Raw genomic sequence first — 17636 nt, 5'->3', positions numbered from 1 at the left:
CTCCATTTTGCCATTAAACTATGGAGTAACCATTGGTCAGCTGTTCAAAGTTGTAAGAAAAAAATCTCAGTGAAAAGCTGACTTAGATTTGGTCATTATTAAGTAAAATTACTGGCTTGTAAAATTAACAGATTTAAGGAATGAAAAAAAATGAACAAGTGTCTCTTGCTTTTAGAAGCTATCTTGGCAAACTTATTACAATGTTAGTTATCAGAGCCGTAAAAATGTCTTTTAAAAATCAAAACAACAACATATGAGAAAAAGACTAAAAATTTTAAGCAAGATCAGACCATAATACTATAATACCTTAAAATTAGATCCTTTCCCCCTTTATTCAGATGTTCAAAATCATATGACTAATGGGGGAGGGGAATGTAGCATTTAGTGATAGCTTGTTTTAGAATCTTTACAATAGACAGACATTATAAGACCTTATAAGAGGTGAAAATTTTATTTTTATCAATAAGCTTCTGCTTTTCAAATAAACTATTTCTTTCCCCCATTCCTGGTGCCTACCTCTAAGTGAAGTCCATTTCCAAGGTGAAAGATCTGTAAAATAAATATATATTTATTTACTTATAAGATATTATTATAGAATAAAGATATGTTTATTTACTTAAATATTCAAAACATTATATTATCATGATGGATTGAGTATGGCACTAATATTTTAAAGAATAATAAAATTTAAAAGCACATTTTAGAAAGTTGCAAAAGTTTTTTAAAAGGCCATTATTATTATTATTATTCTATTTCAAAACCAAAATAAATTTGAATTCAACACAATTTGTTGTTGAGTCATTTCTATTGTGTCCAATTCTTCTTGATCCCATCTGGGGTTTTCTTGACAAAGATACTGGAATGGTTTTCCATTTCCTTCTCCATTTTATAACTTATTTCACAGATGAAGAAACCTAAGGAAACAAATTTAAGTGACACATAGAAAGTAAGTGTCTCAGTCCAGATTTGAACTGAAAAGATGAGTTTTCCTAACTCCAGGCCTAGCATTCTATCCACTGTGGCACTAGAGAACAATAATTAAATTATGCTATATTGAAGAGGGAACCCCAAAACTCTGAAAAATCCTTAAAGGAGAAAATCTTCCTCAACTGTGCCTCAGGGAGGGGACTCCACCCCAAGCACAAACAGTTTCATCTTTGTTATATAACTGGGTGGGACCGCTCAGCTCCCAAACCCAATGAATTCAATTCAAATTCTAATCCTAGCTCAAACTCAAGGAGGAGCCAACCTGGGACTTCACCCAGGAGCCCCCTTCAACTTGTAGCCAAAACCCCCCATTATAAAGGAGCCAAACTAAAACCCTCTCTTTGCAGAGGTTCCAAACATGCCAGCTATGCCATGTTTGGCATCCCAAGGAACCTTTGTCCACTGGAATACAGTTTTCAGTGCTCCTTTTCTTTACTCTCACCTATTTCTTTAACTAGACTAGACTTTAAGCTTACTTCCAATCCCCCAAATAAACCTCTTTTATCAATCTAGGTTTTTGGGTCTGTAAATTCCTTTACAGGGGACTCTTGAACTGCCAGAAAGGAATTCCAGAATTCTCCCTTGCGCCGCCACTAGACCTTATTTAACTCCCTCACCATCAGTAATCCTAATTTCATTTGGGTACCCCAAATCTAAACCTCATCAATATCATATATAGGTACTTGAATGACTTTAAGACTCCAAGTGCACTCATTTTAAAATCTGACATTATAAACTTACATTAAAGTACCTCATACTTCTCCACATTTTCTTAATTCTCCACAATCTTGACATAACACATTTTACATGCTTTAGTCCAGTTCTGTCTACCTTAACATTTTTCATTATTTCCATCCTTCTTATGTTTCTTCCCTTTTATTTCAGGGAAAGAGGAGGCCTCCTACTTTTTAAGACTACTCTGTCTCCTCAATCAAGTCACCTCCACCTCCCTTGCATTCTCAAGGTTTCAAACCACTGCATTCTGCTTCTTTGGTTAAAAACTCTTTCTATCAATTACACAGATTGTTGTTTTGTAATTTTTCCATTTACAATGTTGTGGTCATTGGGTATCTGTTTTCCCTTTTCTTCCTATTTCAGTTCATACAGTCCATAAATCTTTCCATGCTTCTTGAATTCTTATTCATCTATTTTTCATGGCACAGTAATATTTCACTGAGGCAAACAGAAGACACAGTAGATAGAATGCTCTGCCTGGAGTCATAAAGACTCATCTTTCTAAGTTCAAATCTGTCCTCAGAAACTCTGTGAACTTGGATAAAAGTGATTTAATTGCTCTTTATTTTAAACCACTAGAGAAAGATACTGGCAAAGTATTCCAGTATCTTTGTCAAGAAAACTGCATGATGAGTTTGGTTAATGGGGCCACAAAGAGTTAAACATGACTAAACATCATTTTATAACATTTATGTATCATATCACAATTTGTGTCAATATTCCCCTATCAAAGGACATCAACTTGCTTTTTAGTTCTTTATCACTAAAAGTTCTTTACTTCATTTTAATACTAATCTTCTTGAGAGTGATTTGAATTTAATTACAACTGAATTTAACTATAATCTCCACTCTTAAATCCCTGCTATCTAATTTTTACTCTGACCACAGTACTGGACTTGTTTTTCTTTAGGGTTAGCAGAAGCTTCCTAAATCTCAATGATATACTCTGAAACAAGGATACTGGCCTTGGGGCTATGGAAAACCCCCTCCTTTTGAACCTCCTTTGTCTTGTAGGAGCATAGAAAATTAATGAGGGACAATCAAAAATAGTTTTGTTTTGTTTTACATAGAATATGGAAAGACCCATGTTTAAAACCTGGCATATTACTTAACCTTTTGTTACTGTTGTTCAGTCATGTCTGACTTCATGACAACATCCAGGGGTCTTCTTGACAAAGATAATGGAGTTGTTTGCCATTTCCTTCTCCAATTAACATTCTTTAATTTTTGCTAACGTTTGCTTTATTTATTTCACTGGCTTTTTATGAATAAACTGAGTTATTTCTTCTATTTCCAATCATTATCTGCTCTTACATTACACATTCTTTATTGGTTCCTCTTTCTTCCAAAAATAATCTCCCTAGAATGATCTCATTATTCCGGAGAGCAATCTGGAACTATGCCCAAAGAGCTATCAAACTGTGCATGCCCTTTGACTCAGCAGTGCTGTTACTAGATTTGTATTCCAAGAAAATCATAAAGGAGGGAAGAGAACCTACATGTGCAAAAATATTTAAAGCAGCTCTTTTTGAGGTGGCAAAGAATTGGAAAATAAGTAGATGCTTATCAATTGGGGAATGGCTGACTAAGCTGCGATATATGAAGGTAATAGAATATTACTGTTTTATAAAAAATGATGAACACACTGATTTTTAAAAGGCCTAGAAAGATTTACAGGAACTGATACTGAGTGAAACAAGCAGAACCAGGAATATGTTGTGCACAATAACAGCAAGAATGCGAGGTGATCAACTATGAAAGACTTAGTTGTTCTCAGTGATTCAGTGATCCAAAGCAATCCCAAAAGACTATGGTCACAAAATTCCATCTGCATCCAGAAAAAGAACAAAGGGGATTGAATGTAAATCATTACATGCTATATTCACTTTTTTTTTTTCTGTTTTATTTTTCTCTACCATAGTTTTTCCCTTTTGTTATGATTTTTCTCTCCTAACATGATTCATAAAGCAATGATTATTAAAAATTAATTACTTTTTTAGAAGTCTCCTTACCTTTACCCTAGATGCTCCTTAAGTCAAAAACTTACCTTGCTAATAGCTTGCAGATTGTCCCTAGCATGACATAATGGATAGATGCTGTACTTGATGTCAGAAAGAACTGTCTTAAACTCTTGTTTCAAAAACTTATTAGCTGTGTGACCTTGGTTGTACTCCACTCAGTGGCTTTTTAAATACCTCTCAGTTTTAAAACTATAATCCTAAAATGTGCTTGTAGTCCTGGCAACACTGTATACACAAACCTGAACTTAATATCTTGCCCTTTCTTTCGACTTCCCTATTTCTTTTCAGCATACCATCCCCTCTGAGATTTATTTAACTAGGTGAAAGAGAACATTCTTTGCTTCTACTGCCACCTAGCCTTAGTCACCAAATGGGTGTGGCCTTACTCAAATTGAGATTTGTTGAAGACTTTATAGCTTAAAAAGGTCAAGGTCTCCCATTGTATCCAGGACCATCCCTAATCAAACTGATCTATATCTTGCCACAGGAGCTAGACTCTGGAGGGGAAAGTGAGACGTGTTTCTTCATAAATACCTTCTGAGTTGATCAGTCCTAGTGTCTTCATATCACAATTCCAGCTCTTATCAATACTCACTAGAAGAAAAATCTTTTAAAACAATCTTCCCATCTTTGATCTGCCCTATAACCACTCCAAGGTTAACCCTAAGGTTATAGAGACAGAGCTAGAAGAGCTCTGGACTTTGAGAATACCTAATCCAACCTTATATTGTAGAGACATAATGGAAATGAAACTCAGAAAAATCTTTGTCTTGTCCAAAGCCACACAGTAAAGTGAGTAGTAGAGCTGGGTTGACTGTTATGTATGGCCTTCTTTCCAATGTATCATGAAACCTCTCTAATTATATTAACCCTATATTAAAAAAAACAAACAAAACAAAACTTCCAAATATTTCCTTTCTTCCTAATATTTCTTTTCCCCTGCCAATCTCTTTTGCCTAACCCACCATAAGTTACCCTACTCTCTATTTGAAGAATACAATATGTATTTGATGGAATGAATATTGGTGAGAAGAACGTACTTGTTTCTTTCAGGTGAACATCCCTGAATTAAATGGACAAGTCTTCAAGTGACATGTACAAAGCTGTAAAGCTCTTTAAAGTTTGCAAAAAAGTTTATTTACATTTTCTCATATATCCTTATGACAATTCTATAAAGTACATGATATCACTGGGCAGCTAGGTGGAGCAAGTGGATTGAATGTGGGACCTGGAATCAGCAAGACCAGTTCAAATATAGCCTCAGACACTTATTAGCTGTATGTTCCTGGACAAGTCAGTTAACCCTGTTTGCCTCAATTTAATCACCTGTAAAATAAGCTACAAAAAGGAAATGGCCTACCATTCCAGTATCTTTACCAAGAGTACTGCTAGTGGAGTCAGGAAGAGTCAAACATGACTGAAAGAACTGAACAGATGTGATCATTATCACCACTTTACAGATAGTAAATTGAGACTCAGACTGTTTAAGTAACTTTCTTAAGATCATTCACTGAATGTTTAAGGTAGGATTTGAATTCAGGTCTTCATGACTTCAAGTGTTCTTTCTAATAGAGCTACTTTAGTTGCCATTCAAAATCCATTATCATCAGTGAAAATTAAATTTTTTTTGCCAATTGCTTCCTTACTATGTGATGAAGGAGCAGGAGTTTGAAGTTGGCGCCAAATGTAAAGAATGATTGATCATGCTTCTTTAGGCAAATAATTTAATTCCTCTGGGTCTTAGTTTCACCATCTGTAAAATGAAAGGACTGGCTGGCCTAGTGACTTCTGAGGTCCCTGTAGTCTAAAATCTATAATAATGTTTTCCTCGTTTCCTTAAGAGTTCCTTGTTGCAAATGGTAGACAAAAATATTGGGCTTAACTCTGGCAACTCCACTCTCTTCCAGACTTAGGATTCTATGTGATCAGAAGGTAGAAACTTTGGCAGTCAAAAATCATCCACAAAATATCCTTTCCAGGGTCTGTCCCTGAAAGGTCATTATTAGTTCTTTTTTCATCACTTTGCTATGCAGATGGGAAAGTCTTCCTCATTCATGGTAACAGCTGTTGACAATGCTATATTCTTATTTGCTCTGGATTCAGAGGTACAAAGAAAAATACTTATACTGAATGAATGATTTATCATGTAACTTTTCATTTATGTAAATAGAAGCTTAACCCATCCTTATGACAGTATGTAACATTCCTTTAATAGCTTGCATTTGTATGGTGTTTTAAGGCTTGCAAAATGCTTTATAAATATCATCTCATTTATCTTCACAATAACTTCAGAAGGTAGATGCTATTATCCTTCATTTTACAGATGAGGAACTTGAAGTTGATCAAGACTTAGTGTCTCATCCAGCGTCACATAGCTAGTAAGTGTTTGTGTGGATTTGAACTCTGGTCTTCCTAATTTCAGGCCTAGCCCTCAAGTCACCTAGATTCCTGTGTTAGGTCTCAATCTATAGTGGACATGAAAATTCTGGATTTAGATTCCTGCTCTCTAACTGCAGGTTGTTAGCCCAGCTTCAGTGGGGGAGGAAAGGCACAGGAAACTAAATCCATAAAGCTTCAAAATGTCTCAAATTTTGCTCTCTTTCCCTCTTTCCTCTTTCTCCATCCTCTCCATTCTCCCGTCCTGGCATTTATCCTTATACCCTGTATAGGCATCTCTCCCCTTTCATAAACAAATACCAAATCAATCTAGAATCAATTCTTTATTACCTAGCACACTAGTCTCACAATTTTTGGTCTCCCTAATTCCATATCCTTCATTTTCAAGCATCTCCTTAAGCATATTATAATTTGTTATTACCCCACCTCAAGATCTCAAGCTCTGAGCTTCTCTCTCTCAACACAGCTCATTTATTTCCCATCTATCCTTCTCCCTCTCTTTCTCTCTCTTACTAAATCTGATCTTTGTCTTGCTAATGCTAATCATAAGTCCTCTTCTGGTTTTATTCATCTCTCAACTTAGCTTGGACACCAAAGACTGTAATTTTCAAAGATGACTTTACTAAATAACCTAAAATGGCGCTCCACAGCTCCTTTATGTTCTGCTATTCCTGTCATGAACAAATCCTAATTCTAAGTCTTCAAATGATCACTCAATCACTAATTCCAATGATATCTTTTAAATTCCACCCAACTTTTATAGGAAATGCAAATGTAATACATGGAAAAACCAAATGTCTCCCCTCTCCCAGAAAAAAATAATACTGTTGCTTTGTTAATAACAGTCACATTCCTGCCACTCAGGTTCAGATTCTGGGCACTCAAAATTATATTTAACTACTTCTTTCTTCAAATAGACAAGGAATCACCAAATTCTGTCATTGTTGAGTTCATACCTTTATTTTCAACTTATTAGAATCTGCTAATCTACTTTGCTCTAGACACCATTTCTGCTTTGACCAGAATCCCAGAGAGTCTTCCCCTTCCAGATTTATTGATTTGAGATTTTTTTTTTTTTTTTTTTGAGTAGGTGAAAGAGGAGCTTTTTTGCCTCAATTACTACCTAACCTTAATCACTGCATGGGTATATGTTTATAGAATAAAGAAATTTAGAGTAAGAAAAAAAAAATCTCAGGATCAACCTTCTCACTTTACAGATGAGGAAACTGAGATCCTATAGTTTAGGTGATTTTCTCAGGTTCACACAAATAATAATTGTCAGAGGAAGGATCTGAACCCAGTTACTCCACTGCCAGTAAGTGCTCTTTCCACTATACCAAAAGGTACATTCGTTCTTTCCAAGTATATAATAGGTTGTCTTGAGAGGGAGTATAGTGGATTTTTTTTGTGTGTATGTGTGAAATGAGCTCCCTATCTATGAAAAGTACAAAAGTAAAGCCTGGATGGCTACCTTCCAAGGATTATTGTGCCTACTTAACTCACAAGTTTGCTAACGGGAAATATTAAGAGTTTTTGCAAGAAGCTCACAACTGATTTTTTAATGTGTTGTGGGAGGAGGGGGGGAGAGGTTAGTGTCAGGAGAAGACACTAAGATTAAGGAGAAACAGGAAAAGATTTTTTTTTTTTTTACAGAAGGCAACTGAGACTTGATAGAAACCAGAAGGCAAAGATAAATAAGATAGGCATTCCAGGCATGGGGATAAAAGAATCTGGGACAGAATGCAAATCCTGGTCTTCCAGAATATAAATCCAACATTCTATCTATTATAGCACAAAATTAACAAGCAATAAAATCTATAAAAACTCCCATCTGGGCAGTATACTCTGTCTCAGGAAAAAATGCCATTTAAGAGTTTTGCCTTCCATTCATTGAGACCTCAAGAAAAACTGTTTTTCTAACATTTGGGATTAGAACAGTATAGGGAACATCTGCCTAAATGAGCTTATATTTAAGGGCACTTATTCTGGAAGTCCTTTGAATAAAACAAAACAAAACAAAAAAAAACCTTGAAAAAAATTTAAATAAATAAAAAAAAAACTTTCTTACACAAAGTACTCTAAATTTACTCAAGTATTTTTATAAGCTACTGAAATATGATATATACCCTTTGTTTGATAATGGCTAGATAATTTGGACAGTTAAGAAAAAAAATAGGCAGAGGAAGGAAGAAGAATTTAAACAACTTTGTAAAAACATAAGCCAAGCTGTTAAATCCTTTTTTGTTCAGAGAAGAACTTCAGAAGGGTCTTTCTGTTGATGTGTTTCAGCCTGAATCTAACAGAACATTTTGCATCCCCAGTAAACTCGGGCACATTGCTAACACCACCGCTATAGGGTGCCCACCACTGTGTTCAGTGAGACCTCTTGGTACTTCTTAGGACATCATGGTCCCATCACTTGAAACCCAATGATGTCCTGATTTGTCTCAAGAAAATACAGTTAATTCACACAAAAACCTGACTTGATTCATTTTAGGATTTTTTCCCTTTACAAAACCAAACCTACATAACCATAAGATAAAGCTCAATTCCTGCAATATAGTATTCTAATGTTAATCTCAAGCTACAAAGAACCTTAGCTGTTTACAATTTGTCTATCATTTTGATCATGAAAAGAGTTAACAGCATGAGGAAAGGTACACAAAAATTTACTGAAGAATATAATTTAAAAAATTGAATCGGCCAAATGTAAAAGTACCAAAGTTCACTAAAGAAAAGAATTCCTTAAAAATGATAATTGAGTAAGTGGACACTGATGACTCTATGAGACATTAAGATACAATAAACCAAAATCAAAAACATTTAAAAAGAGAAGAAAATGTGAAACTTCTCATTGGAAAAACAACTGACCCAGAAAATAAATCCAGGAAAGATAGCCATGATCAAAAGAAAAAAAAAAAAGAAAGCCTGGACAACATCTTTCAAGAAAATATCAAAGGCAACTGCTCTGATATGTTATTACTATATTTTATATATATATATAATGTATATGTTATATTATAACAAAATAGAAATTTAAAGATCACTGCTGAAAGAGATCCCAAAATGAAAACTCTCAGGAACATCATAGCTGAATTCTAGAAATCAAAGATCAAAGAGAAAGTACTGTAAGTGGCCAAAAAGAAACAATTCAAATATGAGGAACACAGATATGGCAGCTTCCATATTAAAAAAAAAAAACTGCAGGATTTAGAATATAATACACTAGAAGGTGAAAGAATTAGGATTACAATGGAGAATTGTCTACCAGAAAAATTAGGTACTGAATATAATCTTTGAGGGGAAAAATATATACTTAACTAAATAAATGACTTTCAAACATTCTTAAATGAAGGACCAGAGATGAATAAAAAAAAATGACCTTTCAATAAAAGACTTAAGGGAAACATAAACAGATAGAAAACAAGAAAGAGAAAATAAGAAATTCAATAAGGATATTTTAAGCTGTTTATACTTCTATAGGGCAAGATAATGTTCATAACTTAAGAACTTTATAACTATAATCATTTAGTATTATATAAGAAATAAAAAGCAGGATATATAGACAGAAAATATAGATATAAGTTGACTTTGATGGGATGATACCCCTAAAACAAAATAAAGGGGTGAAAAAGAAAATTGCACTGGAAAAAGAAGCAGAGAGGAGTTTGGATGGGATAAATTATTCCACATAAGAGTCATGAAAGACAAAATTTGAAAATAGAGGGGAAGGAGGGGACACAGGAACAGGACTGGCAAAGCTTAAGCATTACTCTCCTCAAAGCAATATCAAAAAAAAAAAGAATAACATACACATTCATTTGTATACAAAAATCTATCATTCTATAAGGAAGCAAAAAGGAATAGGGATGATAGAAGGGCCAAAGGGGACTGATAAAAGGAAGGGTAAATTGGGGAAGGTGATAGTCAGAAATAATACACTGTAAAGGTCAAGGAAGGATGGTAGCAGGAGAAATAAATTATTTAAGTAACCCAGTTTTAGAAAAAGAAATTGAAGAAGACATCAGGGAATGTCTTAAGAAAAATTTCCCAGGATCAGATGAATTCCAAGTGAATGCTACTGAACATTTAAAGAGAAATTAATACTAATACTATAAAAACTTGGAAAAATAGGCTAAGAAGGAATCCTACCACATTTCTTTTATGACACAAAGTATTGATACTAAACCAGAAAAATACCTAAACCAAAAATTAGAAAGAAAGATATGGACCATTTCCCTAATGAACACCAATGTAAAATTTTTAAATAAAATTACTAGTAAAGAGATTACAGTAATATAACACAGATCATAAACTATGACCAGGTGGGATTTATACCTGAAATGCAAAGCTAGTTCAAGATTAGGAAAATAATCATTATAAATAACCATATCAGAACAAAATCAACTGAAATCATATATCTCAACAGATGCAGAAAAAGCCTCTGAAAAAATATAACCCATTCCTATTAAAAACAATAGAGAACATAGGAATTTTAAATGCATCATTAAAATGATAAATAAAATGTATCTAAAACCAACAAAAGCACTGTAATAGGGACAAGCTGGAAATTTTCCCAATATAATTAGGGATGAAGCAAGGATGCCATTATCCTATCTATAATATTAGAAATGTTAGCTATAGCAATAAAAGAAGAAATAGAAATTAAAAGGAATTAGAATAGGCAATGAGAAAACAAAACCATCACTCTTTATAGATATGATCTTATTCTTAGAAAATCATTAAGAATCAGCTAAAAACTACTTGAAATCATTATCAATTTTAACAAAGTTTTAGGGGACACAAAATAAACCCATATACATTATCAGCATTTCTAGATATTACCAACAAAGTCCAGCAGAGATAGAGAAATTCCATTTGAAATAACATAAAATACATGGGAGTCTACCTGCCAAGACAAATTCAGGAGCTATACGAACACAACTATAAAACATTTTTCACATAAATGAAGTCAGATCTAAATAATTAGAAAAATATTAAATGCTCATGGGGAGACTGAGCAAATATAATAAAAATGACAATCCTACTCAAGTTATTCTATTTATTCAATGCTACATCAATCAAATTTAAAAAAATTATTTCATAGAACAAGAAAAAAATAATAAAATTCATCTGGCAGAACAAAAGATCAAGGATAGCAAGGGAATCAATGAAAAATAACTGCAAAGGAAGATGGTCTAGTCATATCAGATCTCAAACTATATTTATATATCAAAATTGGCTCAGAAATAGAGTGGTGGATTAATGGACTAGATTAAGTACAAATTATAGTAAAATGACCATAGTAATCTACTATATAACAAACTAAAATTATAATATAATATATATTATAATAAATTATAATTCCTTATAAGGAAAGCAGAAAACTTGAGGGAAATTTGCAACAAGTATTTCTGATAAAGACTTCATTTCTCAAATATACAGAGAACCATTCTGGAGGACAATTGGGAACCATGCCCAAAGGGCCCTAATACTGTGCATATCCTTTGATTCATCAATACTATTACTAGGTCTATTTCCTAAAGATATCAAGGGGAAAGGACCTCTTTGTACAAAAATATTTATAGCAGCTCTTTTTGTGGCAGCAAAGAATTAGAAATTAAAGGGATGCCCCCAAAATGGGGAATAGCTAAACAAGTTATGGTATATGACTGCAATGGAATGTTATTATGGAAAAAAAAAAAAAAGGGAAGCAGGATAATTTCAGAAAAACCTGGGAAGAATTAGATGAACTGATAAATAGTGAAGTTAACAGAACACAGTAACAGCAATATTGTTTGATGAAGAACTGTGAATGATGTAGCTATTGTTAGCAATACAATGATCCAAGACAATCCCAAAGGATTAATGATGAAGCATACTTTCTATTTCTAGAGAAAGAACTGATATTGTTTGAATACAGACTGGAGCATGTTTTCCACTTTCTTTTGAGTCTTTTTGTACAAATTGACTAATAAGGAAATGTTTTATATAACTGCATATACATAAGCTATATCTGATTGATACTCTCTCAGGGAGTGCAGAGGAGAGGAAAGGAGAAAGGAAAAAGGACCAATATGGAAATGTTTTACATAATTGCCCATATATAACCTATATCTGACTGATACTATTTCAGGGAGCAGGAAAGAGAGGAAGGGAGAAGGGGATGATATTTGGAACTTAAAATTTTAAATAAAAATGTTTTTTTAAAGGGAGATAAAGATTATAAAAGGAAGAGATAAAGACAATGTGTGAATGTATGGAGGCAGTATATAGAATGGTATGTGGAAGAGTGAGCAGATCCAGTCTGGAAGGAATGTAGGTGGAGTTTCTCCAATAGGAGTAATGTGAAATATGGTTTTAAGGGTAGACTGAAGGCAGATTGTGGAAGCTTTTAAATGAAGTACTTTAGGGGTAGCTAGGTAGTTCAGTGAATAATGTGCTAAGTTTACAGTCAGGAAGAACTGAATTCAAATCTAGTCTCAGAGATTTACTAGCTGTGTGAAATCTAGGCAAGACACTTACCCCTATTTGTCTCAGTTTCCTGATGTGTAAAAATGATCTAGAGAAGGAAATAGCAAACTGCTCTAGTATCTCTGCCAAGATAACTCTTAAATATAGTCAACAAGAGTGAAATGACTGAAATACAACTCAGTACTTTATCCTAGAGGTAAAGGAAAGTATTTGAAAGCTCAGATTTGTGCTATAGGAAGAATAACTTAGCTGTGTAGAACATGGATAGAAATGGGATAGAATGGAATCAGGGAAACCAATTAGCAGCCCTGGTAAGAGATGATAAAGGTTTGAACTGTGTTGGTTGAAAAGTGGTGATTTGATGAGTTGAAAGAAGTGAAAAGGAACTGATGGGAGCTGGAAGTAAGATCTTCCAGTCATAGCAAATGAATGCATATGATTAAGAATGAGACATTGAATAAATATGGGTGAATGAAAGGAAGCAGTAACCCTCAATAGATAGAAGAATTGCAAGGGAATCAACATAGAAGCCAGAGTTAGGAGAGGATTTTAAAGGAAAGAGATTATCAACATGGAAAATTGTGAAGAGATTCAGAAGGATAAAAGGGAGGAAAGGGCATTTTCAGTAAATCGATGGTGTCAAAAGACAAATTGCAAATAAGTAGTAAATCGGCGATGGTAATTAAAATAATGCCTCAAAAAGTTTGGCAGTAAAAGTGAAGAGAGGCATAAGGCTGATGGCAGGGGCAAAGTAAGATCTTAATTGTGTTTTAAGATTGGAGACCAGAGCACATTTGTAAGTAGCAGGAAAACAGGACCAATAGATAGAAATTGAAATCAATGGGACAAGTCATCTCTAAAATCTTTCTTTCCTTCTTCCCTGCTTTTCTATCTTTCTTTCTTTCCTTCTTCCCTGCTTTTCTATCTTTCTTTCTTTCCTTCCTTTCCTTCCTTCCTTCTTTCTTATAATTAAAACATTCTGCTCTCTACTAATAAATGGAGAATCTATCTGTGGTTGGTTTTGTCCTACTTGACTCTACATCATTAGTAGCACTGATACTATTTTTAAAAAAATTTTATTTATTTATAATTTTTTTTCACAGTATATATGCATGAGTAATTTTTTTTTATAATATTATACCTTGTATTCATTTTTCCAAATTATCCCCGCCCTCTCTCTACTCCCTCCCCTTGATGACAGGCAATCCCATACATTTTACATATGTTACAATATAACCTAGATACAATATATGTGTGTAAATTCCATTTTCTTGTTGCACATTAAGTATTAGATTCCGAAGGTATAAGTAACCTGGGTAGATAGACAGTAGTGCTAACAATTTACATTCACTTCCCAGTGTTCCTTCTCTGGGTGTAGTTGTTTCTGTCTATCATTGATCAACTGGAAGTGAGTTGGATCTTCTTTATGTTGATCTGATTTCTTCCATCAGAATACATCTTCATACAGCATTGAAGTGTACAGCGATCTTCTGGTTCTATTCATTTCACTCAGCAGCAGTTGATGTAAGTCTCTCCAAACCTCTCTGATTCCTCCTGCTGGTCATTTCTTACAGAGCAATAATATTCCATAACCTTCACATACCATAATTTTCCCAACCATTCTCCAATTGATGGACATCCATTCATTTTCCAGTTTCTGGCCACTATGAAAAGAGCTGCCACAAACATTTTGGCACATACAGGTCCCTTTTCCCTCCTCAGTATTTCTTTGGGATATAAGCCCAATAGCAACAATGCTGGATCAAAGGGTATGCACAGTTTGATAACTTTTTGGGCATAGTTCCAAATTGCTCTCCAGAATGGTTGGATTCTTTCACAGCTCCACCAACAATGTATCAGTGTCCCAGTTTTCCCACATCCCCTCCAACATTCATCATTATTTGTTCCTGTCATCTTAGCCAATCTGACAGGTGTGTAGTGGTATCTTAGAGTTGTCTTAACTTGCATTTCTCTGAACTGATACTATTTTAAAAAAAAATATAAACTGGTAGTTTCTTCTTTTTCTTTTTTGCTGAGCCAATTGGGGTTAAGTGATTTGCCCAGGGTCACACAGCCAGGAAGTATTAAGTGTCTTAAGTGAGATTTGAATTCAGGTCCTCCTGACTGCAGAGCTAGTGCTCTACTACACCAATTAGCTACCTCCAAAACTGGTAGTTTTTAATTCCCCTTCTAAATTGAATAAATACCAGTTAAAATATATTATATGAAAGGAAAGGTCCTTTATACACAAAATATTTAAAAAACGACTTTTTGTAGAAGCAAAAAACTAGAAACAAATAGTTTTTGATTGAGTAATGGCTAAAATAATATGGTACATATATGTATTAGAATATCACTGTGTCATAAAAAGATAAATATGAAGAATTAAGACAAACACGGGAAGACATGAACTGGTTCAAAATAAAAGTAAATGCTGATGATACCTAACATTTATATAGCATCTACTATGTACCCAGCACTACGCTAAGTAATTTACAATTTTCATCTGATTGGATCCTCACAGTGAATTCTGGGAGGTAAGTGCAATTATTATTTATCCCCATTTTATAGATGAAAAAACTAAGCAAAGGGCCAAATGGCTTGCTCAGGTTCATAGAGCTGATATCAATGGAAGGATTAGAACGAAGCTCTTTTGAACTCCAGATCTAGCATTCTATCTACTGAACCATCCAGCTGCTCCTATGTGGAGGAACCAGGAAAACAATGCAAACAATGACTATAAAATGAATGGGAAGGAACAAAATATTGAAACTGGGCCCTATATAATTGCAACTACCATAGTAGGTAGAAAAGAACAGAAAAGTAGCCTTCCCTGTCTTTCTTATAGGTACAGAGCTATGGGATTTGCTTGTTGGTGAGTTTTTCTGAACTGTCTCATTTCCATTAAAAAAAAAAACAACTTAACAGGTGGCTTACTGAGTATGGAGGAAGAAGAATATATATTTTTAATTTTTAATGTATTTATTTTAAACCGAAATAGAAAAAAACACAGGAAAAACACATTTGTCAATGAAAGTAAAAAAAAAAAATTAATGGAATGCTGCAGCTTTATATATCTATGAAGCTACGCAAAGCAGAAACAATGAATTTCCACATTGTGTGATAGATTTGCAATGATTTAGCCATTGTCTGTCTAAGCCCCTTCAAATTGTGCTTCACATGCCTACAGGATTTTACCCCAACCAACAGAACAGAATTACCATTCCTGGAATGATCTCCCATTTCATTTCCACCTCTTGTATTCTCTGGCTTCCTTCAAGACTGGGCAGATATTTTCTGCAAATAGCCTTTCCTCTTGCTCCTTAACCCCTCCTGCCTCCTCCCAAGCACCTTCTTTTTTGGATTGCCATTAGTTTACTTGTATACATCTGGTATGTACATAGTTGTTTACATGTTGTTTCTCTTAAAATGTGAGCTCCTTGAAGGTAGGAACTGTTTCTGCTTTTCAACATATTGCTAGCATTTAGCATAGTGCTTGACACATATTAAGTACTTCATAGATGTTTGTTGACTTTATCTGAAACTAAATAGCTAACAAAAGGACTAAAGCCAGGATACTCTCTTAATTATGGTCTGTTTTTTTTGAGTGGGGCAATAACATATAATTTTATTTTGTGTTTTGGATATAACAGATTAAGAGATTATTTCACAAAGAACAGAACAAGCATTGTATGGTTGAAACAAGTAGGCTTGTTTCAGGTATTTTTCAGGACTATTTCTTTTTCTCTCTCTCTCTCCTGGCTTGTCATCTGACTCTGAATCTTGAACAAGATGCCATTTAAGGGGGCTTAGGTTTTAAAGGTGAGGAAAGATGGAGGAGGAGTGGGTATGGTAGGACTGAGTGAAAGGATTTTTTTAATAAGATGGGGCACTTGAACATGTGAATAGGCAGTAGAGAAGGAGTTCAATAGGCAGGGAAAGACTGAAAATTAGAGAAAATTAGGCAAGTTTATTGGGGAAAATTCTACAGAAAACAGAAGTGGGGGTTAAAGAAACAAGTCGAAAAATTAGTTTTGTTGAGGAGAGAGGCAGAAGAAAATGGAGGATAATTTCAAGAGATCTTCTGATAAAGACGAGGAGAGAACAGGAAATTCATTGTGAAATGGCTTCTACTTTCTCAGGGTAGAATGAGGCAACGTTCTCTGCTGAATATTCACTGAGTACTGATTCAGAGTACTGAGCACATCAAAAGCAAATTATAACCCAATTAAGTTTTGGAAACATTATGAGTAAAACACCGACAAAAACCTAATAATAATCATGATGAAATTAAGCAGAAGGTTTTTTTGTTTATTATTAATTTCTTGGGAATTCTAGAAAGGATCTACTGGGTTAAGATATCTTCTTGGATTCAATAATTCAACAATTGCTGAAGACTAATTTATAGGGAAGGTACCCTAGGGAAAACAAAGTAGAATAAGGTAAAATTTAGATACATATAAACATCTGTAAATGATAGTAAATATTAAGCCAGATCATCATTATCAGAAAGCAGAAATTTGAATAAACTCTGAAAATAAAATTGCCAGCAATTATCTTAGTTAACTCCCAAGTTCTATGCTACAAACATAGTGAATGAAGACACCCTTTTGCACCTGTGGGCTGAAATGTGCTTTATTGTACCTATAATCCCCCTGAAAGAATGGAGAAAGAGTTACTAAATAATGGTCATAAAATTTTTATGTCATTTTTTTTCAGGACATACCATCTCCTGTGAAAATACTAACCATATGTTTACCATTCATTTGCAAATGATTACAGTTTACTTATTATAAGGTACAGGTCCTCTTTAAAGGCATGTGGAAATAAATGAGTTTTTAATGCACTAGCTGGAATAAAATCTAAAATGACTTCCTTCTGGCCTAGAGATAAACTCAGATTACTTCTAACTCCTGAGGTCAGCCCCTACTGATTACAATACTCTTTCAGAAATACTATAATTTATAAAGTACAATCAGAGAATAGTAATTTTAAATTAAAAAAATTAATAGTAAAGTTTAA

At 34.0% G+C, this 17636-nt stretch overlaps 1 protein-coding gene across 2 annotated transcripts in view; it reads right to left on the bottom strand.

The window, feature by feature from the left end:
• The window catches only part of DSG2 (desmoglein 2), a 58366-nt gene that overhangs the window by 19332 nt on the left and 21398 nt on the right, over positions 1-17636 (bottom strand). For both annotated transcript variants that reach the window (XM_074277161.1, XM_074277155.1), the window contains one exon: positions 517-549. In XM_074277161.1, the coding sequence (XP_074133262.1) occupies positions 517-549 (33 nt within the window). The remainder of the gene's footprint in view (positions 1-516; positions 550-17636) is intronic.

Source organism: Sminthopsis crassicaudata, chromosome 1 (assembly GCF_048593235.1).
Source record: "Sminthopsis crassicaudata isolate SCR6 chromosome 1, ASM4859323v1, whole genome shotgun sequence".
Taxonomy (NCBI): domain Eukaryota; kingdom Metazoa; phylum Chordata; class Mammalia; order Dasyuromorphia; family Dasyuridae; genus Sminthopsis; species Sminthopsis crassicaudata.
Note: the sequence above shows the minus strand (reverse complement) of the source record. Positions and strands in the feature narration are given on the sequence as shown.